The sequence below is a fragment of the Anoplolepis gracilipes genome, chromosome 17, assembly GCF_047496725.1.
Source record: "Anoplolepis gracilipes chromosome 17, ASM4749672v1, whole genome shotgun sequence".
NCBI classification, from domain to species: domain Eukaryota; kingdom Metazoa; phylum Arthropoda; class Insecta; order Hymenoptera; family Formicidae; genus Anoplolepis; species Anoplolepis gracilipes.
Genome location: NC_132986.1, coordinates 7689630 through 7704237, shown reverse-complemented (window position 1 = coordinate 7704237; position 14608 = coordinate 7689630). Strand labels below are relative to the sequence as shown.

At 29.8% G+C, this 14608-nt stretch overlaps 2 protein-coding genes across 4 annotated transcripts in view; one reads left to right on the top strand and one right to left on the bottom strand.

Moving 5' to 3' along the window:
* The window catches only part of Rps4 (ribosomal protein S4), a 74535-nt gene that overhangs the window by 26194 nt on the left and 33733 nt on the right, over positions 1-14608 (top strand). The gene's annotated exons all lie outside the window — the stretch shown is intronic.
* The window catches only part of LOC140675457 (PDZ and LIM domain protein Zasp), a 35350-nt gene that overhangs the window by 9242 nt on the left and 11500 nt on the right, over positions 1-14608 (bottom strand). For all 3 annotated transcript variants that reach the window (XM_072909983.1, XM_072909984.1, XM_072909985.1), the window contains exons 2-11: positions 8244-8395; positions 7693-7864; positions 7444-7580; positions 7055-7155; positions 5602-5851; positions 3375-3560; positions 2934-3033; positions 2094-2246; positions 1413-1469; positions 125-278 (exon numbers count right to left, since the gene is read on the bottom strand). In XM_072909983.1, the coding sequence (XP_072766084.1) occupies positions 125-278; positions 1413-1469; positions 2094-2246; positions 2934-3033; positions 3375-3560; positions 5602-5851; positions 7055-7155; positions 7444-7580; positions 7693-7864; positions 8244-8395 (1462 nt within the window). The remainder of the gene's footprint in view (positions 1-124; positions 279-1412; positions 1470-2093; positions 2247-2933; positions 3034-3374; positions 3561-5601; positions 5852-7054; positions 7156-7443; positions 7581-7692; positions 7865-8243; positions 8396-14608) is intronic.

Here is a 14608-nt window from a genome sequence, read left to right as displayed (position 1 = left end):
AAATTTCGTGTGATTTTGATGTCACCGATATCGATTTTATACGATAAATGAATTTCTATCACTTTCGCGCCATCGCATTAATTTTTTTAAATTGATTAGTATATTAATGGTAAGATTGACTTACCTGTCACAGTCTGGCTCTGAGGACGTGGCAAAGTACTGCTACCAGTATTTAATGTTGGAGTTGGAGTCGGAGTTGAAATCGGCGACAGATTTGATGAAAAACCACTCGATCCACCGAAGGGCTTAGGACCAATGAGATTGTTGCTCGTTGGTGCCTATGAATTCATAAACATTCTTTTAATTCATTGTAATATACATTTTGGTGCAATTTTTATACGAGAAACTGAGTGTTTTCGTTATGTGACATTTTTAAGTAACATTTTAATAATTTATTACATTAGAAAAAATGATTATCCATCCTTATTTTGTCTAGTAGGAAATAAAGTGCAGTTATATCCATATGATTAATTACAAAAGTTTTTTTAGAATCGAATAGTGGAATGTATCAGATTTCGGTGATACCGCCTAACACTAATTTAAAAGTGACATAATAATTTATCAGTGACTCATATCGCGCAAAGTCTCAAGGAATTGTATTTTCCTCTTACGTTTAAAAGTATATTACATCTGCTAGGAAAATAACAATCGCAAGCAACTGCACACATTTTGATTATTAACGCATAACGTCTTCGAGAAAAAAGGAAATTTCGCATATAACATGATGATAGTAATTATCCTTTAAAATTTATCTTTTATTTAGAATTAAAACAATTTAATCAAACAGTTCAAATTGCATAAAAAAGCATATGCGTGTGTATATATATATTTCTAGTTTTTAGAAATTATTATTTTTCTACACAAATAAAATATATTTGTTGATACAATTTTTAAATAAATTAAATTAAATTAAACTTTTTAAATATAAATTATAAATGTTATAAATACACAACTTTATAATTATTTTAAATATACAATTTGTAAATATATCAACTTATATCTTAAATATCAATGCATTTATATGTGTAAATTTAAATTTAAATAAATTATAGCGTTCTTTATATTTACTATATATACACACGTAAGTAACACGCATAAAAGGAGAATAACAACTTACAATTAGCAATTCTAAATTTTAACTTTTCATGCTTTTATGATAATAGGGGAAAATAGATACGCTATAATTGGAATATGAAAAAGCTTCAAGGTTAACAATTTTTAATCGCACAAGTAAAATATCACTTTAAAGTTATCTTGATTCAATTCTTAATAACGAAAACTCGAATTAATTTCGCGACATTACATCAAGGCAACAATGTCTCGTACAGTGTCAATTTACGGAATCGTCGCGAGATCTTGAAGGGCAATCGAGGAAATTGACGAGAGCGTTACGAATCGTACTATGACTTTACCTGCACTGATCGTAAGCTGGGTGGATCAACGGGCGAGATGCCAGGGCGGGTGGTAGGCTGCAATGCGATAAAACGATACATCGATGTCACGTGGGACGAACAATTAAAAATGAATAGGACGGAGAGAGGGCAAAAAGGGAGGAAAGAAACATCATTAGGTATGCTCCCGATTACGACAGGCTAATTAGTCATGAGATCGAAATAATCGGTCGCAAGATAAAGATTAGCATAATTAGGTGATCAAACTAGAGTAGTCGCCGAGGAAGCTGATGCTCCCAAGGACATTTCGGTGGAATAACACGTCGATGATCAATCAGTTTCGTAACTAATTAAATAAAAATAAACAAACTAATAAAACATTTCTGATTCAGAAAATCATTAATATATCTCTCAGGATAATTATTGAAAAAATGAATTAATACGTTTTTGCCACGCATTTCAGATATTAGATATAAAAATTGAATATATTCTTTCTCAATTTTATAATAGATGATATTTTGTGGCAATATTATATTATATAATGTTGACATAATATTGATGCTTTTAAATAAAATATCAATTAGTTTTTATTTGATGATTTTCTACAGAAGTCTTATGGAAGATAGTTATGATGAAAAGATGTTAGAGGTATATTTTAGCAAGAGCAAATATAGAAATTAAGTTTTCGAGCACGTTGCCAACCTCTATGCCACTTGTTTGGATGGTGATTGTGCTTGTGAACGTTTTTGATTCGCCGTTGCATTCGCCATTCCTCATACATCCATTCATATTCGAGGTCGATCGCCATGTATACTGATTGTGAGATCCGGAATCGGGACTCGTACGATTGCACGCCTGGAAAAGCGATTAGTGCCACAAGCAAAGACCACACTTGTTAAATTCTCAAAATAAGCACGCGTATCTTCGTCATTGAAAATAGATCAATTACGATACGCGATTATCATAAATTTTAATGATCAATGAATTTATAATTTATTAAAAATTTCGAATTTAATTAATTACTTCAGTTATTTTATCGATTTTCTAAGAATGTTAAAAGTAAACGTGAATATTTCAATGTTTGGAATATTCGACATATTATTATAAATATTCTAACACATGTCCTTTTTAATTATAGAAATAATTTTGTATAAAATAGTTTTCATAATTTTAATAATTAACTTTAATAATAGATAAGTAAATTGGAACTTTTAAACAGAAACAAAATAATTATTATGATAGATTATTTAACTTTTTAATGAATTCGAAATATTTTAAGAAAATAACACTTTTACATTAGACATCTATCGTTTTCTGAGGATGATATAAAAAAGAAATTGTTAATGTACGAAAAATTTTGACCTTCTCTCAATTCGCGATTATAATCCATGAAATCACGCGCGAGTGTAGCAAAGCCACACACTCAATGCAAAATACTCGCATCATAAGCCATACCAAAACAGGCAAGAAAATGCGTGCGCGAAAAAATTCGCCCTTGATCATGCCTCGTAAAGAGAATTAAATTATGACGAAGCAACTTACGGAGAATGGCTGAGGCGACGATCCGTGATTGCTGAGTGGTGGCGATAAAGGTGCATTCGCCAATGCTGCGCTAATAGTGCTGGCTGGTGCTTTGCCACCTCTGTCAAATATGCAAAAAATATTTTATTCTTTTATTTATTGTTTTAATTATTAAAGTTTATCTCTTTATTTCTTTTTTATTTAATTATTAAACTTTGCTCATCTCTTTGCTCATGTATTTAAATTAATTTTTATTTTACTTATATTTTATTTGCTTTTATATAAAAAAACTACCATTTTATTTTTATTTTTATTTCTTGTACAATCATATCTTAAAAAAACTTTTTAAGTATATATGTAACACGTAAGATAAGTATATGACATTTTATTATTTTATTACAATATATATATATATATATATATTACAATATATATATTACAATATATATATATATTGCTTACGGTGGTATAGTGAGGGGTACAAGACCAGCCGGTGCGTTTTGCCTAGCGACGAGTTTTGCGTGAATGTCACAGTACAATTTATTATTGATATTGTAATAACCGACATTCTTCAAGGATGTGCCACAAGTCGAGCACTTGAAACATTCCACGTGTAGGTTTTTATCCTTGATCCTGACGAAGACACCTCTAAGAAAAAATAAGCAGGTTAATAAGTGATATAAATGATCACGTCATTGTGATCATTTTCTATTTCATTACAATAATTTATCTTCTTTAATATAATAACAATAAAGAAGAAATTATGGCGCATCGGATGTGCCACGAGTTTTGTATTTTATTACACTCGTGTTTAAAAAGAGAGGAAGATAGAGGAAACTCGATACCTCGACGAAGGAGGCCGAAAATAACTATCTGTATTATGATCTCCATGAAAATTATGTTCGACGAATGAGAGCGATGAGACGAGTAAAGCTACAAAGAATATGTTTAAAATTGATCTCTGTAGCAAAGTGAATATTTTCAAAAATATTATTAATAAGAGTAACGCAAAAGAATTATTTAATTCACCTAAATTATTTTTAGGAGATGTATGTAAATGTGTGTAGTGTAGAAAGTAACACGAGTATCTTTCTCTGTAATAATTACGATTAAGAAATTGTTCTACTTTTAAGAAAAAAAATTATATTTTGATATAACTTTTATAATACCTGTAGAAAATATGATAAATAATTAAAGTATAGTTTTAGATATCCTCTTATCGCAAAAGACTGTAAAATATCATCTTTCGAAATTTTCAAATAAAAAAAGTATTTCACCATCCGAGTGTAAAACAATTAGAAAAATATTATACAAAAAAATTGTATTTATATGTAAAAATACAACAAAAAATAAAATACCACAGAAATGTTCACAACATCGAAAGCATTTCTTACGTTATTACGGTCATTCAGTGTGCTGTAAATGCATTGAAAGGGTGCTATTAAGAATGCAGAGAATAAAGAGACATTTAGATAGGGTTGCATTCAAGCTACGAGCAAATGAGAAATTTTTGTCTCGTTTAGATACGACTTTCCAGTAAGTTGTAAGCTGTAAGCTTGAATGATCACAAATGATCGAAATTCATCCTGACACAACAGCGACAAAAATGCACAACGATCGACATATTCGCTTTTCCTGAAGAAGCGATGTTGACGAAAAGAAACGACAGAGAAAGGCATACTTCGAATCTGTTAAAGGAAAAATGTGCACTTTTTTCATGTAATCTAATTTTTGTAATTCATAATTGTCGTGTGTATTTATATATATATATATATGTAGGTGTACGTGTATGTGTGTGTGTGTGTGTGTATGTATATTATCAATAAAATCATACATATATATACATGTATATATATATATATATATATGTACAAACATGTATGAAACTCTTTGCATTTGTATGAATAGTTTTATTCGATTTTTATTATACTAAAATTAGAAGAAACGGTGCACACTTTTTTTAGACTCGGAGTCTTCGAGATGATACCAGCGTACGATAATCGAGCAATACAAAATGGCGTTGGTTTTGGAAATTTGACGATTATACGAGGCATATAATTCTAATTGAAAACGTTTACATCTTATGTATTACATTATAAATTTTAAAAAACTTAAATATAAATCAATAAATAGAAGAATGTTAGCAGTAAGAGCTAAACTAGAGTGTGCCTTACATAATGAGCACTTATAAGTCTTACTTGCCAGCAGTCTTTTATTTTTTATTTAAATAAATTATAAATTTAATCTCTACGTAACATTACTAATATTCTGAAGAGACTAATCTAAAAAAATGTGCCAATTGAATCAATCTCTCTTTAACCTTAGTTTAAATTTTTATCAATATAATATTTACCTTATTTGATTTAATTAAATCATTATTATTGAAAATTTTATTAATAATTCGATAAACTAATAATTATGTATTCCACAGAGATTTAATTAAGATTAGCTCTATAACTTAAAAATTTTATAATTTAAAGAGCTTCTTTGATTAACAATACGAATCTTTGAATATTTATATCAATGAATGAAAGTCGTATCGCTAAATTAGTAATTTCTCGAAATTATTATCAAATCGTAACATTTTCAATATAAGAATGAAAACACCTCGAAGACGTCAAAATGAAAAATTCGCCATGGCCGTCTCGTGCACACAAGGGTGACAAGAGTCTTGCTCGTAAATAGTTACACAATCAATCGGTCGCAGTTGTTACAAACGACCCCGCCCGGCATCGATGACCCCGATCCGGCGGAAGATTCCTGCTTTTGCTGTTGTGGTGTCTGATGCCTCAATTCATCTGGCACGAGATGCTTGCTATCGTCAGGTGCACTACCACCCCCGCCCATAGCATGAAACAGAGGAGTGGGTGACCTCGGTGAAGTGGCTCTTCCGCCAACCGCGTGGCTCACGGAGGAGTAAAATTCTGTCCTTGAAGGAACTATGACATGGAAGTAGAGAAAAAACGCCACGTCAACTAGACAGTTCGGGGAAAATAGCGGATCGAAAACGATCATTCGATGAAGTCCTTCGGCAATCGCGTTCGCCAATTTATGCCTACGAGTTTCTGAATTCTCAGACTAAAACAATTTTCCAAGTCACTGATGGAAAAATTTATAAAAATAGCATTGTGAAAATATAAATTAAATGAACCAATATTAATTTTACAAACAACAGAGAATGTAAGTTATAATCTGAGAAACGGAAATCCGCACAGCATTTGATACATCCGGATGCAAGTCGGAAATGGTTATCGTTGTGGAGACCGCAATGGAGATCACCGGCACTACTACCTTCCTCTCGCCGATATCTATTTTCTGAAAATAAGAGAAACGTGCTGAGACACGTCCCGGATCATGTAAACTTACACGATGAGCCTCTCGCACTCAGCACAAATGTTCTGTCCTGGTGGCAAGTTTGTCTGCGGCGTCGACGGCTGCGGCTTTGTTTCCGGTGCCTGGACTGGCCTCAGTCCTGCCAGGGCGGGCGAGGACGGCGTTATCACGCCGCTCACGATATTTGGTTCCGCTATTTCGTAAACAAGTTATCGTATGGGCATGCAATGGGCCGGCTGGAGCCTATTCTGGTCCGGCCGATCACCGAAGAACGCATTAATTTTTTAAACAGATGTAGATTTTGAGTAGAGATTTGATAGATTTCATAGAGTGTGCTCTAACAACAGATAGTTATTATCGTTTGATTCTCTAATGCCAAAAAATAACTTACATTTATTTGATCATATTTTCACATAATTATTTTTTACACAGATTTATACCTGGCTTAAAGTGATCGTAAGAATAAAAAAATTGTAACTACAATATATGATAATAAATTATTTTCATTTGCAATATCTTCAAAAAAATTGACATTATAAGATTTTAGAATTATTAATATTTTGAAGAATTTAAAGATTATTTTTAAATTGCATCATACACTAATTTTAATAATAATTTTCACAATTATTATTAAAAATATATGAACGATTAAATGAATTGTATACAATATACGCTCTTCAGTGATCTTGTATAACTTATGTGTGCTTAGATGTGTATAGTAAAAACAATTATATAGATACATTAATAATTCTTAATCTTAATTTCTTAAGATACGATATGTTGCTTCATATAAGATGAATAGTACTAACCAGGTTCCGGGGTCTTTGGTTCTTTGTCCGCTTCCTGGACCATTTTGAAAACCTCGCTATTCTCAGCATTGTAGTTTTTCTCATTCTTCTTGAAATTTACCCTACAATATATTTACATTATAAATAAATTATTTTTATATCGAATTGACACATATTATGATTGGACTAACCGATTAAAGATAACAAGAATTATTTTTTAATTATATTTACATTCTAGAGATTTTTTATAGATTCATAATTAATATTAGCAGTTTTTATACGTAATGATTATAAATTTTCTTATATCTTTTTTGAGATTGTGTCTGATTTGAAAACGATTTTAAAGCGAAATGACATTTCAGTTCTATCAACTGTCTCTCTTTTCGCTATATTTGATGTCGCAATTTTACCCGAGGACACCTCCAGCAAGGACTTCCGCTTGAGCCGACAGTGTTTCCGCGATGGTTTCCTCGCTATACATTGCTACGGGGCTGTTGTACTGTTTATTCACGATAGATTTAATGGGACCGTCGCTGGTGCCGTTCAACTGAAAATTATTATGTCTATAGTGTAAAGAAATAAATAACTAACCATCTCTAATATTTTTGTTGCAGAATCGCTGCAACGGAAACAGATGCAGATTAACGGTCGATACTAACGAATGGCTTGGGGCTAAAGTTGTGTCCACTACCAATTAGAGGTCCGTCTTGTTTTTTCGCTGCCAAAGAGGTCTTTGTGACTGGCGCAATGTTACTTGCGGGGGCATTATGTATCGGAGACGGCAGATTTGCGGTTGCGGGTGTCACATGCGGTTTCCAGGTACTGCCACCTCTGTAATAATAATTTATATCGATGTTAAAAGATGTTGATGAGCTTCGAATTATATATTGTTGCAGTTTTTATTTTTAAAATATTTTTATGATAAAATCATAATACTTCAATGTTGTAAGAATAATATAAATTTATTTAAAAATCGAAAAAGTAAATAAATTTTTTGAAAGAATTTTCACAAAATAGAAATGTTATATATTATATTATTAATGCACAAATTAATATGATTATCTTTATAATAATGTCGCAATATATTTTTTGCTGATAATTGATTAACAATAAAGCCGATTAAAGAAGCCGTTGCTGCAACTTTCGAAGCAATGTTTTTAAATATTGAATCATTCGGTTATCGCGAACTTTATTATGTTTATTGTTTTACCTTTGAACAGTCATTTCGAAATTATTTCCGGCCCTCACTATGACATCCTGCGCGTCTTTATGCCTTAGATTATACGTATCAGTGGTATTGACTTTAATAACCGCATCGCCAGCTTTAAGACCAGCAGCTTCTGCAGGAGAACCACTATTAACCTGCAATAAAAGTAAACTGACTTAAATTTATGTTAAGAAAAATTTAAATTAACAGACTAAATAATTATACGACTTGTTGTATAATTATATAATTATAATTATACAACAAGTTATAATTATAGTGTAATTATATAATTATAATTTAGATTCATCAATATTATTACGTGATTTTTGCATATCGTATAAACATAATTGACAGTAAAATTTAGAAATAGCGCGTAATTATAATTTCTAATTAAATCGAGATTCAAAATTAGATCGAAATCTGGTTAGAACCATGGACATCTTCAATTATTAAGTTTATTTTTATTTTACAATTGAAGTTATTTACTTAGAAAATTCCTGATTTGTTCAATTCCATATTTTCTTTTATTATCAAACAAAAAGTAAATCAGTTTTCGCGAATATTACATGATACTGTATCTTGATTTATATTAAATATCAAATATATCGAATATATCGAATATACCAAGTTAAAATGCATTTTAATTTTTTTTATAATCAACGAATATATTAATAAAACATAGTATGTTTACATTGTAGGAAAATATAAGTAATGATAAAAGAATAGATTTTATTATAGAATATTATTGTATTTATATAGCTGTCTACTTCCTGAAAACATATAGAAAAACATATAAATTATTTAGGAATTTTTTTTTGTATCTGGAAAAATCAGAGAAGGCTCATGGAATTTTATTGGGATTCAAGAAATTTTTTCGAAAATTCTTTTTTTGATAATTTTGTTTTTTATCTTGTAAATAGTTAGCCGTGTGTGTGTCTGGCGTCTCACTTCGTGGAAATTCATTAATTGTTGAGAGTTTTGGCTTTATTTTTAATAAAATATTTTTCTAGAGTTTTTGATAAAATGAAACACATAGTTCTGACTATTAAACAAAAAAAATGGCTTGAGACAACTGAGATATCAAGTTTACTGCATCTTGCTTTGTTTATTTTTGACGATCTATTTTGTAATTTTTTAAATAAATATTTTAATAATTTTGATATATAGAACTCTCTCTCTCTCTCTCTCTCTCTCTCTCTGTCTCTCTCTCTTTCTGGAATTATCGAAATATGAATAATGTTTAATTTGCCAATTTAATTTGTTTAATTAATATTTTAATAATTTTTACGCATATAACTTTTGTATAACTATTGTGAAACTCTTAAGCGCTTAAAGTCTGGCAAAAAATACTTAAAAAATCGTCGGTAGATAAAGACAACGTGAACTTAGTATTTCAGGTTGTCCTGTATAAATATATATATACATTATGTATTTTTATATATATATATATATATATATATATATATATATATATATATACAATACATATATATACAATATGTATATTATTTTTTTGTTTAACATAATATATGAATATGAAGTATATTCTTTATAACTTTTATTATCTTATGAAAGTTATTCAGGTTTTTTTTAGTACATAAACATAGTTTATAAATCTAATATTGAAACTTAAGAGACTCCGTATTTTTCCTCCGTATGAATGAAAAACATGAGAAAATGTATGTAATAAAAGAATTTACTTTAAAGAAAGTGGTATTAAGAAACTTTGAAAATGTACTTTTTATTTGGAATTTTAAACAAAAATACCTGAAAATCAAGGAATTTTTACGGAATTTTTTTTTACAAGATTTAAGTAGATATCCTTATAGAAATTTTCATTTTTTTCTGTGGCTTCTATTTCTACTTCAAATGAATTGAGAGAACTACTTACTTTGATGTATAACAATCCTTATCCTAAATAATATCTTAAATAAATCATTAATCATAAAAGTTAATTGCACGAACTGATAATCTCTAATTGACTTAAATTTAAAAAATGATCGCATTTGGCATCTTGTAATATATTTGTCGCAATCGTGTTGAGACGACGATTATCGAAGTATATATTATAGGCAATAATTATTTCTTTAAATATATTTATAATTAGACTTAAATATATATTTGAATATATTTTCGCTTTCGATTTGCCGATTATCTTCGAATTAAGAACAGTTTGTTACACGAATCGCAGAAATGAATGAAGTCATAAAAGTCGTCAACTAATAATTAATAATAAATTTAAAATTCAAGAAATAAAAAATATTTTGTGTATTCTGTAGTGCGTTAAATATTTCATGTAATAAGACAATAAATATTATAGTATGTTCGGCCTTCGTATAGCGCGCTATTGTTTACAATATCAGTCACCTTGTTATTTCGTGCGGTACAACTCGAACTAGAAGATAGCGATGCGAACTGCTTTGTGTGTCTCGAAATATGATTGCGACAACTACTAGCAGATGTTAAATGCGATCATTTACAGTTACAGCAATTTGCAATTATCAATCCGCGCGATTGATTAATTCACATGATTAACAATTCGTAAATATCTTAATTGATCCATAAATATCTTAATTAAAAATATTAATTATTACTTTACTTCTATTTATTTTTAATTAGAGTGATATTAATTTAATACATAGATTCGAATATATCTCAAACTGTCTTTTCAAATATTTTGTCGATTTAAATATAATTTATTCACATTTAATTAATTCAAGTAAGAAAGTACAAAATCACAGCATTTGCACATCGTTGCAATTAATTAAAATATATATGAATCAAATGTAGTATAAATGTACTATAATTAGATTATAGCAAAATTAAAGAATTGATTAGCAGCGATATTTGAAACTGTCGTCTCGAATTTCAAATCTATTTTTACGAGACATGCCGTCAGATCAGATCTCTCTTCTTCTCTCTTGTATCCAGACTCCAGAGCCACTATATTTAAGTGCATGCGCGTCATTACGCCTCGAATGTCGGACACTGTACATCCATTCACGTTAGAGACTCGTCGGCAACGTGAAGAGACGAAAAGAGGATAGAGTAAAAAATGTTAAAGAGAAACAGAAGTACCAAATTAAAAAAGTCAAACGCTCCTTCTTGCGAGCGATCTCACTGACGTTCTTATCAAACAAGCTAATTACGAGCTCGACTGCAATGATAATGATGAAGGTTAGATTAACAAAAGTTTTTGTGTGTCATATCAATGTAATTAAGAATAAAATTAACAAAGAATTAATCTGAGCTAATTAAATATTACTGATTTAAAAATACACAAATATATAAAAATATATAACCTTCATAATTATTTAATTTAAACTTTATTTAATTTGAATTTTTTATAAGTAATATATAATAACATACTAAAACATTTCATGTGTAGAAAATTAAAAATGCACGTAAAGTTTTGATTATTGTATGTAATGAAAAAAAAAAATAAAATTTTGTTGTAGGGACATGAAAATAAATCGAGAGATAAGAAAAGGAAATCAAATTTTTTCCGGTATAAATTAAAATACATTGTTATATTTTCACTACGTTATGTTTATTACTTTTGCGAAAAATTATTTTAACATTGAATGCAACAATTTATTTTAAAGAAATTACTGAATGAAAACACACTATTTCGTCATTTCCTGACGAGCAACAAATACAATAATCGAGTAACGAGGCGAAATATCATGTGAGCAGCTTGTCATCGGTCGGCCGTGATTTCTTTGACATTTTGGCAGAAATAATTAATGAGCTTTAACTTCTTCAATCGTAGACTGGGCAAAGAGATCAGGATCTCTCTCTCTCTCTCTCTCTCTCTCCTTTTTGCTATAAATATATCGTTATATATCGCCGTTATTTTTATTGTGAGTCGCGCGACAGCCGTTCTCTCATAAAACATCCAGACAAAATAGATATTATATTTCATTCGTCTCCTTTCAAAAAGTAGGTCGTTTTATAGGCAGTTGAAAATATAACACGATATGTTTTGCATTTTATAAATCGAAAATGTAACTATTATTTTTATAATTTTTACAAACAAAAAAAATTACGTTAATAATTTGTCATTATTGTTTACTCAAGTTATGTATCTCAGAGTCATTACGTTGAAGAACAGTTTAATGAACGTTGAATGTGTAGCCAGAAAAATATTATCCTCTTCTAAAGATATTATGCAATACATGTTTTCTTAAAAATCAAGGTTAACATAAAATATATGAGAGAAAGACAAAAAAAAGAAAGAGTTTTAATAAGAAAGGGAGAAATTAATTAATAGCAATTAAAATAATAGCTTAGCGTTTGATAAACTTGTAGATAATATTGAAAAATATTATTTTATATCGTTTTTATATCTAGATTATCTTAATGTCGCCCAAAAATCATTGCTTTAATCTTTGCCGCAAGAGTTTGAAAGTTATTAAGAAAGTCTTTCTGTTCTCACTTAGTTTTGGATGGAGAGAAAAAGTGGAAGAGCTTATAACCATAAAAATGTCACTTTCAAGAATATATTGGTCTCTATATGCTGCAGTTGAAAATAGTATTTTTACTATTTTGGATTCTCATGAATCCTCTATATATTAAAAGTAACTTTTATAACTTCTTCGTCTAAACATTTATTGAATTTTTAAAATTTAATCGCTTTGCTACTAAAATGTAGTTATTATTATATTATGTGATTATTATAAATTATGAGCCATTAGTAATAACATCTAAAAAATAAAACGAATCAAAGTTAATTTTTAAATTATTTAAATTTTTTAATAATTTAATATTTTAATTTTTGCTCTTCTCGACAATTTCTCGTGCAAAATGTCACACAATCAACGCGAAATCGAAACGTGAGCTTGAGAACAGTTTGATCTGCGCATGTAATTGTGCCGCAAATAGAAGCTCGCAAGCTTGCGTCATCGTCCTGAGTATAATACCTAGTTTACTGTTCAGTTTCGTCTTCGATTCCGATAAAGTCCAACAGTTTAAAGCACACAACTTCAGAATAATATTCATGGTAAAATTTATGATTGTGATATTTCATATATACAACACGTAGTAGTATATTTTTCAAAGGTCACTGAAAATTTCTTATCATGACAAGTATTTAATTGAAGTAAAACGATGTAAAATGAAATTCATATCGTTAAGACGTCTGCGAATAGTTTAAAAATTATCTTTATATTGTCTTACGTTTTTATAAATTATTATTAATGAGAATCATGCAACAAATATAAAAAAATCTACGTGAATATGGCCAGAGGCCGTAAAGGTCAGATAAGAAACATCTTGTGTGTTTCGCGCGTTGCAAATTTTTTGGCGAACATGTATCTTCCGGCTGATGCACTTTAATGGTCCACCTATCTTCCACCCCGGTATACATGAAGACGTAGGGACATGAACGTAAGTCAGGGTTAAGATGCCGGTGGGCAGGCCTTCTAAAAATAATCTTGGACCGGTCTAAAAATAGTTCCCGAACACGTTATAGTCGTTATATACACTCGAGTCACAGGCGATGGCCGAAAGGTAAAGTGCATCAAGATACACCAGACTCGTTCTGATGCACGCGACACGTCCGTCTGCAGCTACAATCGCTTTCATTCAGTAAATAATTGCAACGTCAATGCAAAAGCTACTTAATGAACTCGTAAAGAAATGCTTCTGACGATGCGAGGATCATTATACGTGATACATAGATTGTCAAAAGCCGCGAAAATTATTTTCAACTCCTTTCTTTTTCCATTAAAAAATTTAGAAATAAGCTTAATTAAAAGAAATTAATAAAAATGATATAAGTGTGAATTTGCAATTTGGAGGGAGGGGATTGAAATTTTGTTTGAAATTCCTAATTGTAATAAATTCATAAAAATAAATTAAACTGAATCACAAAGTGCGCGTAAAATCAGCCGTTAAATAAAAATGATTATCAAAAAATGTACAACGTGCGAAGATTCTTCCTACCTGACCGTCCACCTAAATTTTTGACATTTAATTGCTCTACTGCTAAAATGTGCATATTGAAATAGAGATTTATTAACTTCTTGACATTTTGAGGGAAAATAAATTACCTACAGTCTATCTTTAATTTCAACTTATTGTTAGTTTACAATAGATACAAGAGATATAGCGGATTGAATTAGTTTTTCGATAGATAGATTTTTGCATGCATTTTACGTAGAGCATATTTTATGCCTTTTCTCTATATTTCGATAACAAAATACCACGTGGCAATTAAATAAATGAGCAATTAGATCAAAGTGCTATAACCAGTGCCATAAACTTCAACAAATCCTATCTCGCGATTTGCGTGACGAATAAATCCCCGGATGGCAGTTATTGCATCTGAAACGCTGCCACATGTCCGCTTGTCAGAATTATTCTAA